At 43.4% G+C, this 21,493-nt stretch overlaps 1 protein-coding gene across 2 annotated transcripts in view; it reads right to left on the reverse strand.

Annotated features, from left to right (window-relative positions):
* Nucleotides 1-21,236, reverse strand: part of LRRC34 (leucine rich repeat containing 34) — a 958,875-nt gene extending 937,639 nt beyond the window's left edge. For both annotated transcript variants that reach the window (XM_044070081.1, XM_044070080.1), the window contains exon 1: nucleotides 21,120-21,236. In XM_044070081.1, the coding sequence (XP_043926016.1) occupies nucleotides 21,120-21,153 (34 nt within the window). In that variant the 5' untranslated portion in view covers nucleotides 21,154-21,236. The remainder of the gene's footprint in view (nucleotides 1-21,119) is intronic.
* Nucleotides 21,237-21,493: the final 257 nt, after the last annotated feature.

The following is a 21,493-nucleotide window of genomic DNA, read 5'->3' on the forward strand; positions in this document are numbered from 1 at the left end:
AATAAATTTGTTTGGTCTCCTTGGAGTAGGTTCCACAGAATCTGGAGCTGACCAAGCCTTTCGAGCCACTACAGACATGAGTGGATTGAAAGGAGGAGATACCCAGGAGGTGGAAGGTCGGGAACCGAGTGCATCCACATATACATACTCGTCCTCAGTAGGGGCTAGGAAAGCCCAGTCCCTCCTCTGTCTAAGCATTTCAAGGATGTCCAAAAAGGAAACATCTTCAGAGGGGGACCTTGGGGACCCTTCCGATTCATCCATGTCTGTATCTGAGGTGACAGACTCAGGGGAGTCTATGTGCTTCCTCTTGCACTTCTTCTTCCGGGGAGGTGGGACAGCACACTCCACATGACCTCAAAGGCATCCAGACCTCTAGGCAGAGAAAGCTCTGGCTCCGAAGAAACAGGAGTCCTTCCCTGTGTCGAGGGTGACGGCACTGAGGCCGATGTTGGAGCAGAGCTCACCTGCGCCGAAGCTCCGAGGGGGAGAACGGGGTCGGACAAGGGTCCAATGCCACTCCCCCCTCGGAGCCAACGAGAGAGCCCCGGTGCCCAGATCCCTCGATAGAAGGTACAATCGAGGTAATCGGAGCCGACGTCGGAACCGAAGGGGAGATGATGATCAATGCCGACGGTTCTACTACCTGCGGATCCATGGTCTCCGGCTCCGATCTAAATGTAGTTGGAGGAGGAACAGAAATAAAGGCAGTTGGAGCCGATATCTGTTGAGGTGGGATGGACAGTAATTTTGCCAGTGCCTGTGACTTAAGCAACCTACTTACTACTCTCTCCACATCATGAGCCGATAATCTAGAGGATCGAGAGGAGTGGGAAGAATGATGGCTACGTTCACTCTGTAACAATGGTGACTGAGGTGCCGAGTGGATGGACTCCAAGGAAGGAGACCTCAGTCTCTTATGGCACCAAGACGGCTCCGAAATAGTAGATGGAGCTGACGGAGGAGTTGCCTTGTCGGTGCCAGCCGGCACCGACGTACTTGGTCAAGTAAAGGAGTCAGCTCCGAAGGTGGAGCCAACGGCTTGACAGACTTAGGGGATTTCGCTGGCTGAGTACTTTTAGCCGGAGAATCCTGAGCCTTCAATAATCCCCAAAGGATTCATTTGTTTTTGAACTCCTGCAGGACCCCTGGACTAAAAGCGTAACATATAGAACAGGAGTCCTGCAGGTGAACAGCGCCCAAACAATATACACAACTAGTGTGCCCATCTGTCAGAGACATTTTCTGACAGCATGAGTCACACTTTTTGAAGCCAGATACCTTGGTATCTTTAGACATTTTAGTAACAACAACCACAACAACAATAAGAAAATGCTATACTACAAAACTAAGAAACAAACAGATTTTTTTTTTTTTTTTTTTACAGTTAAGGAAGACAAAGGAGAGCCTCTAAATTAAACGGCTATCCTAAGGGGGGAGAGGAAGGGAGAACTCTCTAATTTAAATGAGTTCAGGGGAAACAGAAGGCCTGCAAGTTATGGAGTGACAGCCAACAAAGCTACAACACACAAAAAAGCGATAAGGGATAAAGTAATATATCTAGATAAAAACTTGATAAAAAAAAAACTTTCATATTTTTAAGAATAAACAACAAATATAATAATAGAAAAAAACTATACTAAGCCTGAGCCAGTAACGAAGCAACCTCTCAGCTGAAGCAGCATAAGAGATCTGGGTAGCTGACGCTGGGCATTCTAGGATAAGGCTCTCGAGCTAAAGAAGATGGCCGAGTCAGAGCCGAGGATCAGCTCCAAACCCAAACAGCAAGAACGAAGGTGAGATGGACAACTTAACATCCCATATTCTTGCAGTTCAAAGATAACGAATCAGAAGGGCATTTTAGTGTTTTATTTCAGATTTTAGATAATCAGCAGAGCTTTTAGGCCTTTAAATGGCAACTCCATTCAGTACAGTTAACTCATCCCAAAGTAGTTTAGTGCACAGAAATTCGTCAGTATATTTTAGTGTTTGCATTTCTATTTTGTCAGAGGTAATGAAGCTCCTATTAGCATTTTCCAATTTTAAACCTCTTGCAGATGAGAAGCAAATCTCCACTGATGGCTATGTATGATCTATGGTTCATAATCTACATGATGCTCATGACAAAAACAAAAGTAGTAACAAGACTCTAAATCCACTATCTCCAGTGGAGAGTGGCTACCATAGCCACTCACCCGTCAGTGTGTAGATCACAACAAGAGAGAGAAAGGGCAGTGAAAAACATGGGGTACAGGATGTACATAGGATGCATGCTCTGTTTTTGCCTGTACATATGTTGGTGGAGTCAGAAGAACACCTGTAGAAGTGGATCATGACATCTAATTCCAGGTACACTGGTGCACTAAAAATGTGCATTATATAGCCTAGTCACAATTCAAGACACCTCAGAAAGGGACTCTAGTGACTATGAAGATGATTTCTGTGAACTATATATGAAGGCTACTAATGCACAGCTGTGGCAGATAACAAAACTGTTATGTGTTGTGTAGGACCTGAGATATGCACAGCATGGCAGACATACTCATGGCATATGTGATCATACACCAGGTTGTATCATGCAGAGACATACAATGTCAGCTACTGAGGACACCACTATGTATTCTGAGTGACACCCCCTAGTGTTATTTACAGTACCATGGCAAGGCCAATTGTCTGGTAATTGCGTCTCTTCATTTATATCAGCACCACAGACTGCCACACAGTCCTGCAATGCCTCTACATCCAAGTCTATCTGCTTTCAGTAGTGGTGATACTGTTCACTCTTCAGGCATTTCACATTTAGAAGGATGAGAACTGGATGATTGGATATGTGGTCAAGCATCAAGATTACGTTTTAGGCACCTTAATTATATGATGTAGCTGGTATGGTTGTGTACTGTGGCATTCCTGGTTCTAGCTGTGTGTTTCCATGCTGTACTATAGTTTGTGTGACCTGATGACTTTCAGTTGAAAATGTCATGCCTGTTGTGGTAACATATAACATGCATAAAGAAAGGTTGTTTCTGATAGCATACATTATCAGGACATATGCAGACCAATGTGCTCTGAGATGGTATTCTCCTAGAAGCTGCACAATTTGTGAAGTGTTGTCACTCTACCAATAATCATTTATAAGTGCTATCTCAATGGGCTATAGTACTGATTATATGTGCAATAGATGCGCTTCTTTACAAGTGATCAATGGCATCTTATCAGTTCAAATTGCCCAAGTACAAGCAATCAAATGTACACTTACTTGAAGGTCATATAACTGGTATTTGGGCACTACAGGATCACTGTTTGGCAAACATCATTGCACATTCTTTTGAAGAGCTCCTTTTCCCACTGTTGTGTGGCAATACAGTTATCATAGCTAAATAAGGGTGGAAAGGGGGCAAGCCACTGAATCCTCCATATGACAGCATTTGCCCCTGAAAAAAACACTTTTCTAATGAGTACAGGTGGGTTGGTGACCTTTGTTCTTGATTATATGCAAATGATTAGTTTCAAACAATCATGCCTTGATCGTTCATATGGGAAGTGCATTAGATGACTGTGCATTATGAGATGTCTCACATCACCATGCCCTGTGTTTACAGTCATATATTAACTGGGACACAAAGCCAATGCTATCTGCATATTTCTATATTGCACAACACCCTGTGTGGCCTGCTACTGCCACATCTCTTGGCTGTAATGTTATCTGCCCTTCTATATCTGCTGCAGTCACAAAGATGTAGTACCATGACACGCTAACAGAACTTGCATAAGCCACCATGCTCCAGTTAATTCTGATAACACTATCATGTCTGCCTTACTTTGTAGTGTTTTCCCCTGTCTGCCCTGCTACCCTAGAATGCCTGACTGAGCTGCCAACAGTCTTCCTATACGTATTGCAAAAAATACATTTGTTATTGGGTAAGCTCACTAGACAAGGGTCCCTTTACAGAGGCAACCATGGAGCAATGTCTGGCTAAGTCTCTTATCAGACACACAGTAGGCAAATGTTGTTGTTGTTGTGTCTTTTGGCTTATCCCGGTTAGGGGTCGCCACAGTGGAACTCCGGTCCGCTAATGTTTGGTAGTGGATTTTTACATGCTGAGTTACCAGCCCTGATGCACAACCTTCAACGAAGGCACGCCCATTCACGTATGCCTCCACACAGAAGACACTCTAGCTGAGAATCGAACGGGACAACGTCTTGCTGTGAGACGACAACGCTACCGCAGCACCACTACCGCGGATACACACAGTAGGTAAATAAAAACATATAATTATAGTGACTGCCTAAGTGTGCTTTCCTCTGTGTGTTCTAGGATATTAGAACTTCTGACTGTGGTGAAAACCGTTCTTCCAAATTTGTTATATTCACATATGTGCATTACTACAACAAAGATCCTCAAACTGTGCACAGGTCAGATTACTCTAATTAGTCAGCATGCATCATCTGTACCACTGTCTACATGCTGTACAGTCCTACCTATGTATTAATATGCATGCTACTGATGCATGACTTGGTTCTGTAGGGATAGAAGTGGTGGCATCTTTTGACACAGTTGTGAAGGACATGCACATACAAGTTACTTCTGTGTTCATATTGGCATGGCATCCATTCAATTATGGACATTATATTTCTGTGTGTACTGTCTATCTGCATCATGTCATGGAACATAACTTTGTATCATACATTGCCTTATCCCTAATGCGTGACCATACAGAGAAAATATACCTCTAAGGCACCTCCACATCCTTCAGTGCTTTAGTGCCCCTATATTTATCATCCAGTGGCTGGTCTTGCTCCTGTGACTGGAGTGCTTGGGGTTGGGCTCGGACACCCCAGATTAGGAGGCCATTGTAGCTGGTTGTGTTACACAGAACAGCACACACAGTGACTATCCGTGAAGGTGTCTCAGCTGTGTAATTCTGCACACCTCCGGATGTGTCCAAACACCTGCACTGGGACTTCAGGAACCTAAATATTCAAATCACATTCCAGCTCAGTTTGTAAGCAGCTTTGTAGGATTGCTCTACAAGTGGCTGATGATAGTGTACAGGTGTAATAAGCCAGCTCTCCAGAGAGTAACCATTATCACTTATAACACATGAATCAACATGTTATTCATGGATGGCAACCATAAACTTGCTCAACCTTATAAACATTGTTTATATGATGCTGGGTGGTCACCTACAAAGTGTCCTTCAGGTGTCTTGTGTAAGGAATTTGTGTTACAGCATGCTGGTCTTCCATATAAAACAAGCATGCATATTTCCCAGGAATGTTGCTGATATCTATAGGATCCAGCCATTTGATACACATTTGGTCTGGTAGCTGACTGACAACCCTTACGATTGACAAACCTAGCATTACCTAGAAGGGGCAATAATTTATGTGATGTGTATACAGTTTATGGTATCTATCAGTGGAATTTCAGACACTACGAACTACTTCATAAGTGTGGTGCTAGACTCTTGTTGACAGGAACCGTATGAAGTTTCCAGCCTCATGACACATGAGGGTCAAGAACTTATTCAGGATATGAGAGACTGTGGTCTGGGACACTGTTATCGTGTTGCCCATATGATTATTTCTCAGAAACTTTCCCAGTACCTCTGCATTTATTCATAGCCATAACCCCACCCTAATTGCCAGCAATTAGGCTACACCACTACCCACCCCCTCCCCCTACATCCAACACAGTCATGCTACTACCTAATATAATAACAATCCTAACCTGCGTAGTTCTAGCTCACATTACATCCTACCAAGGCTCCACAGTCACATGCCCCAACAACTTCCACTGTACTCTCTCAACACCCTCCTTCAAACATTTACACTATAACTTCACAACCCCTGCTACCAAAACCATCCTCCCAATATACACACTCCATTACCAAACACCTAACACACTCAAAAATAAGATATCCCTAAGATATCATAAGCAATTTACTATGTATATAAAACATATCCTAAACACACTCTATAAACTAGCCCTCACTGGAGACATCCATCCAAACCCTGGTTCTCCCAAATCCAACCCAACCACAAACCCTAGTCCAAGCAACCCCCCCCCCACAACTCAACTCCTAGCCAACAAGAAAACAACATCAGAAGCATATGCAATAAAATCCAAGAACTACACACCAGCATAAGTATATATTCCCCAGATATTCTCTTCCTAACTGAAACCTGGCTCAAACCTCACATCAAAAGTGAGGAAATACCTCCACCTGAACAAAACATTCTCCACACAGACAGATTGCCCAAAATAGGAGGTGGTGTAGCACTGATATTTAAACACCACCTCAATATTCAACTCCTGAACTTATCTGCCCATCACCACAACAATGAAGAAATCCTTTATGCCAATTTCAAACAAAACAATCAATATCATTAAGATGCGATTTCCCACCAGGGCAAAATATTACACCCCTAGAAAATCTCCTGAGCTGGGCTACTCTATCTCTACTCCAGAAAACCATCCTTCTCAGTGACTTTAACATCAACTGGCTATCCTGTAATAACAGTCTCCCAACCATTCACCTTAATCTCCATGGGTTCACTCAACTCATTCAATCCCCTACCCGAATCAACAAAAACCCTAACAATCATACCTTACTTGACTGGATCCTAGTCAACAAAGCCCCTCACTCTTACCTAGCAGGCTGCTTACCTGACAGTCTTAGTGACCACTCCCCCACTTTCCGAATTCGGCACCACACAAACAGTCTGAAGCCCATTATCCACAGGCAAATACGGAACAAGTCCAACATCAACCCTAACTCCTTCATCTCCTCCTTGCAAAAAATTAACTGGTCACCACTAAAATACCTCAACCTAGATGAGGCTGTCCACTTCTTCAATGGTACCTTCCTCTCCATCCTAAACACCCATGCTCCTGTAAGAAATGACAAAGTCAGATCCAGGCATACCCCATGGTTACAAAAGACCACCAGAACCCTAATGAAATCCAGACATAAGGCCTGAGAGCGCTGGCGACTAACAAAACATAACTCAGATAGGCAATCATTCCTTGAACTGCACAATAAAGCCAAAAAGCACATAAAATTAGACAAATCCCTCTACTATAAATCCACCCTAAACTCTACCAACCACAAACCTAAGCAATTCTGGTCCACTATTAATGCTATCCTCCACCCAGGGAAGGTTGATACCCCCCAGCAGTCCATTCCCCTCTCCTCCAGCAGTATTGCTGAATCCTTCAACAAACACTTCACTGAAACTATAACATCTCTAAACAAACAACACTTCCCTAAAACAGCCCCCCCCAACTCCTAACCCTAAACCCCCCACTCCTCTGTTCTTCTTCACCTCAGTACCTACCTCCAACATAAAAAGACTATTGTCAAAACTTAAACCCACCAAACTCGCAGCTGACAACCTCCCCTCTGAATACTTGAAAATTGCAGCTGATACACTAGCCTACCTAATTTCAATTCTAATCAACCATTCCATAACAGAAGGCTATGTTCCCTCAATATGGACAATATCTCACATCATCCCCCTCCACGAAGGCACCCCCCTCCACCGACCTCTCCAGTTATCGCCCCATTGCTATCCTCTACCCTCTCTCCAAGATACTTAAAAAATGTATCAACACCCAGGTCTCCAGCTACCTCCTAGCTAATAATCTTCTCTTCAAAACCCAACATGGTTTCAGGCCATATCACAGCACTACCTCCGCTCTGCTCTCCTTCACCAACACTATACTTCATCACAAAAACAATGGCCTCTTCTCTATTGCCGTATTTCTAAATCTTTCAAAGGCCTTTGACATGGCATCTCATGAGCTACTACTCTCTACTCTCCCCAACCTCTCCTTCTCACAATCAGCCTGCAACTGGTTCCACAGCTATCTACACGGACGCCAGCAATCAGTAATCTGGGACGATAACATATCACCTTGCCTCCCAGTTACTCTCGGAGTTCCCCAAGGGTCTATCCTTAGCTCTCTGCTATTCTCACTTTTCACTAACAACCTACATACTGCCACCACACAAGCATCTCTCATACAGTACGCAGATGACTCTACTCTCATCTGCTCTGCCACCACTCTGCCAGAACTACAACAAATCACACAGGAATTATTCTCTGCTGTAGAAAGCTGGCTATCCGATGCTCAGCTCCTACTCAACCCAAGTAAGACAAAACTTCTCCTGTTCCAACCTTCCAAAGCCATCCAAAACACCCCCCACTTCAACATTCTTGCCAAAGACAATACTATCATCTCTTCATCAGAACACACAAAATTACTCAGTGTGGAAATAGACAACAAACTTAGATTTGATACCCACATATCTCTCACAATAAAAAAAGTTCACAAGAAAGCCGCCAATTCCTAACCAAGGTGGCTAGAATCTCCATAGCCAATTCCCAGCTAATCTCCACCCTACTCTATGCATCCCCCATACTTACCAACCTTAGACAGACAGACCTACACAAGCTGGATGCTTGTTACAACAAAATTGCTAAATTTGCCACTGGAACCTCCTACCACAGCCATCACTGCATCTCCCTTAAAGAACTAAACTGTCTAGAACTCCCACAACTCCTTCACTTTAATCAACTCACCCTCGCTCAAACTTATTAACCACCCCGTTAACATCCCTTCCCTTCAAACCCTTCTAAAACCCTATCACCCCACTAGGCCCCTAAGATCAAGCAACAGAAATCAACTCACTGTTATCAAACACAAAAACTCAGCAGGAGAAGCCATATTTTCATGTACCATATCTCAACTTTGGAACAATCTTCCACCCCACCTTCCAGCAGCCTTTTCAAGACTGCACTCAAATACCACTTAAATTTTCACTGGCTTTGTCCTTGTTCTAATCCAGACTAACACCCCCACACTTACACCTCCACCTGGACTCTTAACCCAACTATACTACCACCACTACTAACCACAGTCAGAAATAGCTAGTTGTCTTTACATACTTTAACATCTTGCCTGACAACTTTATTACTAATATTATAAATGACAAGAAACTATCTTAACTTGCAACGTTTATTGTATATACTGTTGATGATCAATATCTTGCTATTGGATTAAAGCCAACAACCTGTAAAGTTGTTTACTATTGCTGCAACTTTGTATCTCTATTTATCATGTACATGATGTGGAGCTTTTCTCCCCGGGCATCAGCTGAAAAAGTGCCTGCGTCCATTCGGAATTTCTCAGTAAACAAATGTAAATAAATAAATAAATAAATAAATAAGAAACTAGTATGCCCAGTGATGGGTAAACTTTGGTTTTGAAAGAATAGGGTAAGCCCTCTGGCTGCATGAGCTCTAGGGGTGGCTGCATACTGCCTGAACCTGCTGTCAACCCAGCCATTAACACTAGATAGCTATTTAACCAGATCTGTGACTAGGAAATTAACTGTGACACCTAGAAGGGCATTTCTTTCCTGCAGGCTTTGCAGTAGCTATTCCAAGTTCCTTCAACATCAGAATATGCACCTACACGGTGTCATACAAGGAATCATACCAATTTCTCAAATGTTTATCAATGATATAAGAGGTTCTCTGGCTCGATCCTCGGCTGGGGTGCCTTCTGTGCGGAGTCTGCATGTCCTCCCTGTGGTTGCGTAGGTTTCCTCCGGGTGCTCCAGTTTCCTTCCACATTCCAAAGACATGCTGTAGGTAGATTGGACACTCTAAATTGGCCCTAGGCATGAGTGCATGCGTGTGTGTGCCTTCTGTGGAACGTTGGGCGCCAGGCTGGCAACTCGACACCGTAATACTTCACTGTCAGCCATGAGTGGACAGGTGATCCGCTGTGGCGACCCCTAACAGGGAAAAGCTGAACAAAGAAGAAGAAGTTGTCTCAGCATGGAGTGTTAAGCAACCTTACATTTCTGCCTTATATGTGCAGAGTCTGAAACAGTTTGCAACTTCTGGGGACATTACTTCATTTGTACACTCTGACAATTGCTACTTAGCTATGCACTGCAATGGTCACAACTTCAACAATGCACTTTTTGGGGGTTTAAATTGTTTTGGAATACAGCCTACAGCACTGATTTTATAAGTCTTTTCCACTGAGATGCAAAGGGAATCAGGTCTGAAATGAGATGTTGGAAAAAGATTAAAAACAACTTGTGTAAATATGCAGAGATAGCTGTGTCTTTTCATTGTAAGAAAGGCCTGTAGTGAAATAAATTAGAAGGATTTCTTGTTGCGTCAATAAACAATGGGGCAGTTGTTGCTATTTGAGTAAGCAAGGTGCTCTCAGACCATTTTTAACAGTCTGAAGGAGGGCTAGGAAAAGTACAGTTGTGTACACAACATAAATGTAGATGTTCAAGTGTATTCACTGTTGCAGTCATTACATTTGGGTTATATACTTGCAGTAGTCCTCAGTCGGCCTGATTAACAAAGTCTTGGTTCCTGCGTCAGTTGCTGTCCCTTCTTCCATGATGTCAGGTCATCAGGGGGTATAAAACATGCAGCCGACACCATTACATCAGTTTTTCTTGCCTCAGATGTTAGGTACCCCCCCTAATGGGAAGCAATTTACTCTATAATACAAGGATATACCTCCAACAAAAAAGCAAATGCACCAAAAAACTTTTTGAGCATAGTAAATGAGAGCAGAGGTACAGCCAAAAGAAGAAAGGGGGCTAGAGGGAGGATAACCAGGATTGCAACAGTGAATACACTTGAACATCTACATTTATAGTAAGTGTACACAACTGTACTATGTTCTTCGTGTTTCACTGTTGCAGTCATTACATTTGGGTAGACTCCAAAAGCTAAGGTTGGGAGGAGGGATTTAAAGAGAATTAGGACCAGCTATAAGGCCCTGCAAGACTGCAGTGGCAAAACCAGCTCTGGATTTAGAGAAAACTGGCAAATGATAATGCTTGGTGAAAGTATGTACAGAACTCCAGGTAGCAGCTTCTAGGATGTCCCTTGTAGGGACGCACCTGAGAAAGGCTGTAGAGGTAGATGCAGCCCTAGTTGAATGGGGCCTGATGCCCTGTGGGATAGGTTTTCCATGGTGCTCATAGCAGAAATGAATGCAGTGGCCTACCCATTTTGAAATGGTTTGCTTTGAAATAGCTTTCCCCTCTGTCCCTGCAGCAAATGCCACCAGCAGTTGTTCCCCTCTGTCCCTGCAGCAAATGCCACCAGCAGTTGTTCAGATTTCCTTTGAGGTTTAGTCCTGTCCAAGTAGAAAGGAGTGCAGTATCCATTCCCCTTTGTTCTGTGGGTTAGGAAAGAAGGTAGGCAAATTAATGGACTGATTAAGAGCCACACTGGATACCACCTTGGGCATGAAGGAGGGATTGGTTCTGAAGGACACCCTGTCTGCATGAAAGATGATGATGAAAGGCTCCACTGTCATAAGGGCCTGTAACTCAGATACCCTTCTTGCAGAATTGATTGCTAAAAGGAAAGCTGTTTTCCAGGAAAGGAATTTTAAATCTGGAGTAGCAGCTGGCTCAAAAGGAGGAAGAGTAAGTTTCTCCAAGACAAAGTTCAGCTCCCAGGCTGGAGTTGGAGCTCTCCTCGGTGGCCTTAAGTTTTTGGCCCCTCTGAGGACCTGCTTGAGCAGTGGGTGAGAGAAGAGGGGAGGCTCTCTGCTATAATGAGCTGAAATGGCTGAGGCATGAATTTTGATAGAGGAAAAGGACAAGCCCTTATGAAGCATCTCAGTCAAATATTGTAGAATCTGAGATAAATTGGGCACTGCTGCGCTCATCCCTTGAGATTGGTTCCAGGTACAAAATCTTTTCCATTTTGCAGCATAAGATTTTCTAGTACTAGGCCTCCTAGCCTCTAAAATGACATCCATCACCGATTTACTGAGGGTGGTAAAGGAGAGATTAGGTAATTAGCCAGGCTGCTAGGTTCAGGGTTTGCAGCTGAGGGTGCAGAATCTGGTTCTCCTGCTGAGACAACAGGGGAGGAGTCTGAGGCAGGTGCCATGAGGCCAAGCGTGACACACTGCGCAGGAGGGGGTACACCAGTGTTGGCGTGGCCAGTCTGGTGCAATTAAAATTGTCCTTGGCTTGTCCTTTTTGATCTTTAGTAGTACCTTGGAGAGCAGAGGCAGAGGAGGAGGAAATGCATAAACTGATAGGTTTTTCCAGCTGAAGGATAGACCATTCACTTTCCAAGCCAGTTTGTGGGGAATCCTTGTGCAAAATATGTCCAGTTGATGGTTCTGGGGGGAGGCAAACAGGTCTATATCTGAGCTCCCCCATTTGCTTGCCAACATGTTGAAAATCCTTGGCTCCAGTTTCCACTCGTGTGGGTCCATGAGGTTTCTGCTTAGTCCATCTGCCAGTGTATTTAGTTTACCTGGCAGGAATTGAGCTTGTAGATTCACTTGGTAGCTCAAGGCTGTGTTCCACAATGCCATGGCTAGTCTGCAGAGGGGGTAAGAGTGTGTACCCCCCTGCTTGTTTATATACCACATGACCATGGTGTTGTCCATCTTTACCATTAGTTGTCCTGGAAGAATGTGGTCCTTGAATACTGTCAGAGCATTCTGTACAGCTAACATTTCCTTTTGATTTATGTGTAAGTGCATTTGACTTGGGTTCCATTTTCCCTGAATGCACTTCCCTGCCAGGTGAGCCCCCCATGCATAGTCTGATGCATCTGTTGTTAAGGTTTGGGCGGCAGGGGGTAGTGTGAATGGTAGTCCCTTATTTTGGTGGCAGGCCTCTGCCCACCAAAGTTACTCTAGGCGAAGGCAATGTATGATAGGAATCATAGCTTCTAGATCCTGTGAATGTTGACACCTTAGGCTTTTGAGATACCACTGCAGTTTTCTCATATGTAGCCTTGCATATGGAATTAGATGAATGCAGGAGGCCATGAACCCCAAGGCTTGCAGTATTTGCCTTGCAGATAATTGGGTTTTTGTGGCCACTTGTATGAAGTAGGTCGTAAAATGAGTCCGTTTCTCTGGCGTGAGGAAAGCCATCTGGGAAGTTGTATTCAAGCTTGCTCCCAGGAATATAATTTGTTGACAGGGTACCAGGTGTGATTTCTTTTCGTTTATGGTGTACCCCAGACAAGTCAGTACCCTTTGAACAAAGGCCAGATGATTCAAAAGTATGTCCTGGCTTTCTGCTTGAATTAGACAATCGTCCAGGTATGGATATATTTGAATATTTCTTTGCCTGCAGAATGCAATGACTGGAGCTCGGCACTTTGTGAATACCCTGGGCGCAGTAGATAAGCCAAAGGGCAGTGCAGAGAACTGATAGTGCATGTAGCCTGCTTTGAAGCGTAGGTATCTTCTGCAAGACTCCCTGATAGAGATGGGCAGATATGCTTCTTTTAAGTCGACTGTTGCCAACCATGCATCTTTGCTTAGCATAGGAAGCAGCTGGTGTAGAGTCAGCATCTTGAATTTTGGAATCACCAGAAAGGTATTTAGAGTAGAAAGGTCCAGGATAGGATGCCATGTACTGCCTTTTCTGGGTACCAGAAAAAGTCTTGAGTAGAAACCTTGTCCCTTTTACTCTTCTGATACCAACTGAATAGCCCCAATACTTAAGAGAGAATACTTGATTTTGGGCCTCTGCCCACTGATTTTGGGGTAGATTTGGCCACCTGCTTGGTGTTGGTAAGGTGTGGAAGTGAAATCTGCATCCTTGGGACACTATATTTAAAACCCATTTGTCCTGGGTAATGAGTTCCCAGTTCTTGGCCTGCAGACCAATCTTTCCGCCTAAAGGAACATTCAGTTGGGAAGTGCTTGGAAGTTTTAAAAGCAAGTCATTGAGACAGTTTTCCATAGGGGGGAGACCTACTACTCCCTGATTTGGGTGCGGAAACCCCCCACTGCTTAGTCTTGTGTGTCCCCTGGGACTGAAACCTGGGGTTTCTGCTGTCTCTGGGTTTGGCTTGAGAAGACCTGGAAGGGGCTGGAAAGGACCAATTCTTAGAGGGCCAGTGCCTACTAAATCTAGGAGGCTGAACTTGCAAGAAATCTTTAACAGTTTGCCTAGATTTAGCTTTATCTTCCATCTTTTTAAGAACTTCCTCAGTCTTGTTGCCAAACAGGCGGTCCTGATTTAAGGGAGCATCCAAAAATTTAGCTTTAACATGATCAGGCAAATATTGCTCCTTAAGCCAAGCATGCCTTCTGAGCACAGACCCAGTAATAGCAACCCTGCAAGAGGCCTCTAATGAATCAAATCCACATTGCAAAGTATGTTGTCCAACCTGTTTAGCAGAAAGCATTAAATCCTGTAATTCTTTATTTTCTGCACAGTCAGGAATCAACATAATTTCCTGTTTAAGCAATCCAATAACATGTTGCGGATACTTTAACATATGTAACTGGTAGTTTAAAGCCCTAATGGCCAACATTGCAGAAGTGTAAACCTTCTTACCCCATCTCCCCATCTATCCAGCGCCCTGGAGTCTCTATCACAAGGGGTAGGATTTTTAGCAGTAGAGGCCATAATGCCCTTGGGTCCCTGTGAAATAGTCTCTGGATCTGCAACAGGATTTTTAAAAAGGAACTTGTGTGAATCAGGAACCCTGTAATATCTGTCAGGTTTTCTGGGAGCAGGAGGCAAAGAATCAGGGACCAAACTAGACTCTGAAAAAGCATCATCAAGAATGTCTAGTACAGGAGGAATAGCTAAAGGCCTATGCTGATGCAGGAGTAAGAAATCCCTAAGCCTCTTTTTTGAATCAGAAAAATCCTGGCTTTCCTAGTGGAAATGCTCCCTTAGAGTATGTAAGGTTTCACCAAAAGAAAAATCCTCTGGAGGGGAAGCAGAGGGAATAGAGTCCTCTGCATCAGAATCCTCATAAGTAGATAAGGGCAAATCCAGATCACCAGAGGAATCAGAAAAATCAGAATCCTGGTCAGAAGATTCATAAACAACTTCACTCCTAGGTCTCTTAGAAGGGGGAGGTTGGCTTCCCCTGATTAGAGTTATAAGATCTTCAGCCATTCTTATCATTTGTTTTTCAGGCATAGAGGCCTGAGCATGCACTCTGGGTGTCGTTTTTTTAGGCATGGCTTGAGATTTAGGCCTAAATGAAGAAGGAGGCATCGGTTTAATATGCAAGTCCATAGGCCTGAATACACCCTAAGAAGCCGGTGCCTGCATAGCGGCTCCAGACCCGTCCAAGGTAGAGATATCTGCGGGTTCCATAGTCGAAGCATCTCGTGGCATACCGCACTCCGAATGGGTCTCAGTAGAGGCCTGCGAATCAGAAGTAGTGGGTATCAGGGGCTGCAAAAGTGTCCATGAGTGAACTGGCGACTGGCTTAGGAGAAGCATCGTTGACAGTTTTGGACCTCGGCGGCCTGTCTCTGTCCCTGCGTTTTTTCGAAATCCCGGTAGTCGGATGGCTAACCGACGACATTTCTAGATAATTAAACTGAGAACCGAAATATATAAAGGCAAAAATATACTGACAACGGATAGTGCACTGATTAAATAAAGCACAAAACCGACATCAAGGTACGTCGTGGTCAGGGCCTAGGCAAGGAATACAGTACGAATGAAAATCTTTATGAGGTATTTGCCTTCCACAAGTAAAGCAATTATTAACTTTTACTGACATCGGTAAGGAACAAGAAAAAGTTTCCCCAATGGGGTACTTAACTTTAGTTAAAGACTTCAGTTCAGAAACTCGAAAATGAAAATTTCAGGAGTCGGCCAACCGGCACTTGCAAACTGCTTCTGCTTTGGGCACCGCATGGCATGAAAGACTGATGTAATGGCGTCAGCTGCATGTTTTATACCCCTGACGACCTGACGTCATGGAAGAAGGGACAGCAACCGACGCAGGACCCAAGACTTTGTTAATCAGGCCGACCGAGGGGTACTGCAGGCAGATAATCCAAATGTAATGACTACAATAGTGAAACACGAAGAACATCAGTAGCACATACAGCTAGAGAATCACAGATACAGACTCTCAAGGTAGACAAGACTAAGACTTTGATGTGATTCCATGTCAAATGAGCAGAAGGCAAGTTCCTCAATTTCTTAGTGTCTGCAAAAGGAGAGGTGCAGACTTTGTTTCATGGTCAGGATTTATATCCCTGAAGTAAACTATGCTGTGGAGATACAAAGCCATTAAAAATAAAGATAAGTCAGTTCTTTTGGATGCTTGGTAGGCTTTTGTCTTTACAGAGTTAGGGGAGAAAGCCAGAAAGTTATATAGAGAGGCTTATAAAGAGAAGAAAGTGGTCATCAATTTAATGTAGAGCACAGATGATACTAACCTGCTTCAAAGCAGTCTATTGTTAGCCATGTTGTTCATGTCTTTCCAAACACTTTCAAATGGTTGAAATGAGATTTCTAGACAGGAAGAAAATACTGTACAGTAGTGGCAGGCTTTTGTCTCTGGTGAGTTAAAGGAGAAAGACAGAAAGTTATAAAGGTAGGTGAAATATAATGGCAAGATCTTGAAATATGAATATATTACAGTGTACCCAATCTATATCTGTTCTCATCACTTCCTGCCTTTACTTCTACCATATTCTCATGTCTCTCTCATGGAATCTTGTGAATTTTTCGTAATCCGTACCCCAAAATATTTCAGCCTCTAATGAGCAAATAGTATGTACTCTGTGGTTGACTATCTTGAATCTGTCAGGTTTGTTTAGACATCAAAAATGAATTTATGGTTTAACATGACAATAATTTGCTTCACAGAACTGATAACTGCCTTAACTATGCTTTTTGCATGTTTCACTTCTGGGTCCTGTAGGGCTTTTCATGCCCAATGCTGTTGTAATAAATTGCTTTATGTCTGAAAGTGGTTTAGGGTTAGAAAATATGTCATGCAAGCAAAACATTATCGCTCCATATATCCAGCAAATAGACAAAATAATTCCAAATTACTGTACAGTAGATAACACAAAATCTGTCAAAACACAGTCATTATTTTACATGCATATATATATATATATATATATATATATATTTTTTTTTTTGAATACAGTAATAACATATACCTGTGAAGATATAAAGTACACTGGAGTTGCAGTGTGCAATCTTAGAAACGGGAAAACAAGTACAACAAACTCCAGTATTTAAATTCTCAAAAAGAGCTCTATACTCATCACAATATAAGTCACAGATAGTGTTGTCCTGCAATACTCAACACTGAAAATGTATTCTGGTAAAGGAAGGGTCTCAAAGTTAATAGAGTTTCTGCAGTTTTATTATGCTCTGTATGCTCTGCACTATGACCTGTGAGAGATGCACTTATATAGCCAAACTGAAAGTAAAGCTCTCTGCACCGAAGACTGGACTAGACATTCAAGAGGAGAACGTAAACACTTGCACCACACCACACTCATCACATAGTCCCTCAAAACCTACACCACCAAAACACACACACAGAAGCACAAAACACACGCCTACATTCGCAGAGGCTCTCAATAAAAATCTGCCCAAACAACCGAGACCTCCAAAGTAGAAATGCAAGCAACCTTGACCCCCCCAACACAACCCAAATGACACATAGCCCACATACTCAGTGTGCCACTCAACTACAGGCCATAAGGCATAACGTACCCAACACTTTAGTCATAGGTGACTCTATAGTCAGGCACACTGACATTCCACTCACCCAGCTAAACAAGGAGAAAGTTACTGTCAGCTGTCTGTGGCGTTCCAGGATCTGCCACATAACGCGCGCACTCAGGTCACGCCACAACAAGTACAAATATGACTCTGTCATTGTCCATGTTGTGAATGACCTGAGATGTACCTCCCTGGACTGCATAAAAAGAGACATGGAGGAGCTCTCCGATCTTGTAGCCCAGGCAGGTATGACCCTAGCCCTGAGTAGCATCCTGCCATCACCCAGAATGATACCACAGTACAAGGACAAAATGATCGACTTCAACAATTGGCTAAGCTTCTGGTATCATTCTAAGGGAATCCAGTATCTGTCTGCCTGGGATGACATCATCGACAGACCATGATGCTTTGCCAGAGATGGCCTGCACCTGTCGCCCTTGGGATTCCGGATACTGGCAAAGGCTCTTGCCACCCCTATAATGCCTTTTTTAGACAAGGTTCAAATGACAAATTCACCACCATAACAGGTACAAGCAAGCAAAATCCAAAGGTAATGCAATCAGTGCTAGAAGTCTAAACCTGAAAATGCACTCACTCGAGGCACTCTTAAAATGGAGAACATCGACATCTGTGCAGTGACAGAGACCTGGTTCAAAGCTCCAGAGAGCACCCCTGCATTACCAGGCTATAATTCATACCATACCTTTCAGCCACCTAACCCAGACCAAAACACTAAAGGTGGAGGCATGTCCATATTCATTAAGGATATCCACACTTCCAGGCTAGTTGCTCAGCATAATGCATCCGAGATTATCGAAGTTCAACTAACTCTGGGTAAGACCGCAATCCAGATTGTAGCTTGCTACAGACCCCCCACCATGCCCCAGGATTCCCACTCCTCTTTTCTTGATACACTGGAAAATATTAGGGTACAACCCAACACCCTAATAATGGGTGATTTCAACTACCCCACCATTAACTGGGAAAACTACTCACGTAGTAACACTTTTTGCTCAACGTTTTCTGGAATTCATCAATTTCAATGCCTTGGATCAACCTATCCACACCCCCACCTGGGGCAGCAATATCCTAGACCTGGTCATCACCAACATGGGTGACCGGTGTTCCACACCAGAGGTCAATTCCTCGTTGGTCAGATCCGACCACAAGCTAATCACCCTAGACATCCAGATCCCGCTCCCACCCCCCATTAGGAAAACAACTGTAAAAAATTTGTCCAAAGCCAACTTCACGCTTAAGACAGAAGTGGCAAACTTCACGACACCCATGTAGATGGACAACAGAGGTACGACTGCTGAATCCTACACAAATGCACTTTATAAGCACTTACACGAGTGCATGGATCGTGCTATACCTAACGGAACCAAGATGCTATCCTGCAAAAAAAGGAAGCCAATCTGGTGGTCTTCTGCCATAAACAAACTCTACAACAGAAGAAAGAAACGGATGCAAAAAAAGAGTAAAATCCCATGATTGGAGGAACTCCCTGGTCAGCCTCAGTAAGAAGCTGAGATCCCTCATAAAATCCTCCAAAGCTAGTTATGAAAACAAAATCTCCACTGATTCTAAAGACAACCACAAAGCATTCTATAGCTATGTCAAAAATCTCAATGGCAACACTCATATCTGCTCTGAGCTACAGCACAATGGCAGTAAATATGCAGAACCAACTGATATTGCCAACATCCTGGCAGATAGGTTCAGTGCTAACTTTACCCCCCTCTCACCCCCTAAAGGGCCCATCTCTATACCAGAAGAATGCAAAGTTCCTGTAATCATGGCTGCACAGGTAAAAACCTCACTCTCCAAAGCCAAGAACACAGCAACCATGGGACCTGACAACATCCCAGGCTGCCTTCTACACGAATTACAGAATGAACTGGCACCCTACCTAAGTACCATGTTCAGTCATAGCCTCACCTCAGGCTTTGTGCCCATTGAATGGCGCAACGCAACAGTTATCCCACTCCACAAAGGGGGAGCCACGACAGACCCCAGGAACTACCACCCCATTAGCCTGACAAGCCTAGTCTGCAAGGCCATTGAACGTATCATCATGGAACTCATCAACAAAGACAATGGAATCTCCAAACTCTGGACCCCACACAGTTCGGGTTTGTAAAAGGCAGATCATGTCTCCTAAACCTGATAGACTTCTTTGAAGCAGTCACCAAAGCCATAGATGAGAGTAAGGTGGTTGAAACAGCCTATCTAGATCTCGCCAAGGCATTCAACACCACCCCCCACTCTGGAATTACAGATAAACTCACTAAACTAGGTATAAATTCCTATGTCACAAGATGGGTTGCCAACTGGCTTACTGACAGAACCCACACTGTGAAAGTAACAGACTCCAAATCAGACTTCAGACCAGTGACAAGTGGAGTAAAACAGGGTTCAGTCCTGGGTCATCTCCTGTTTGGTATCTACTTCTCTGAAGTACAGGCTAACACAGAAGGTCTTTGGTTAACTAAGTTCGCAGATGACTTCAAACTAGGAGCCACAATCAAAACTCCTAACGATGTGGACATCCTACAAAAGGGCCTCACTGAGACAGATGCCTGGTGTCAAAGCCATGGCCTCAAGCTCAATGCCAAAAAGTGTATTGTCATCCCCTTTGGTAAAAACTCTGTGCCCATGAACTACCACATAGGCGGTAGTCTACTTAACACCCAAAGTGTGATAAGAGACCTTGGGACACAGGTGGACAGTAGTCTCTCCTTTGATAATCACATCGCCACAGTGGTCAGGAAATCCTTATACGTGGCACACCTCATCACAAAAGGTTTCTCATCCAGAAAAAAAGAGATCATTGTTCCTCTCTACCCATCACTCATTAGACCCATTATAGAGTACAACACCCCTTTTGGTATGTACCTCACAAGATATCTACAACAATTGGAAAGGCCGCAGAAATACCTCACAAAGAGGATTACTGGCCTCAAACAGATGCCCTACGTAGACCGTCTCAAAAAACTTCAGCTTTACTCCGTTGCATATCGCCTACTCAGAGGCGATCTCTGCCTAACATACAAAGCTATGTCAAACCCAGAGCTGTTGGACATGCTCCACTTAAAGAAATCCCAATCTCTCAGAGCTACACACTTTAGGAACCTAAACTTTGTCACCACAATGAACAGAACATCCTGGAGGGATAGATTCCTGTCCCAAAGACTTCCCATACTCTGGAACAGGCTACCTATCTATGTCAAACAGAGATCCTCATTAGCACTCTTTAAGAAAAATCTTGATGATTGGATGGGTAATAGGAAATTCACCCCGGGGATCACTTCTGTGGCTCTGCTTGACAGGGGCACAGGAAAATAAATTTCTTGGGTGGCGAAAGCCAGGGTACCTTTCTGGCTAGGCTTCTATAGGCCCTAGGGCCAATAGCCTAGTACCTACCTATGATCCTATATACAAAAGCTTTACATTTAACAAATTAAGTAATTAATTAATGCCAAAATAATTCATTAGCTACTTCAGGCTATAAGCAGGAGTGCTCTGAATTTTTATTCATGATATATTTCATATATAAAGCAACTTACTCGACAGGCTGTTGGTACACCTCCTGGAGTACATGTACAATATAAGGGTTTGGCAGCTGGGTCACATCTTTACACATCTCAAGATAATTCTGCTTCAGACTGTGCAGAGTTGCCATTTCTCTACAGAAGACATATGACAAATAATACTAAATATTTTTGCAAATCTCTTGTACTAGTATCAGAAATATAAAAATAGCAGTTGTTAAAATCATCTTCAAAGTTAACCATGTACTGTAAACATACTATTGTCTTACATAGAAGGACTAAAATTATAGCAATGTAAATGTTTTCAAAATAAGCATGTGCAATTATAGTCTGAATTACTTTTTTACCGCAACAATATCTAAATATAAAAACTATCAAACTATCTAAAA

This window comes from Protopterus annectens, chromosome 4.part1 (assembly GCF_019279795.1).
Source record: "Protopterus annectens isolate FY-2018-M chromosome 4.part1, PAN1.0, whole genome shotgun sequence".
Lineage (NCBI taxonomy): Eukaryota > Metazoa > Chordata > Ceratodontiformes > Protopteridae > Protopterus > Protopterus annectens.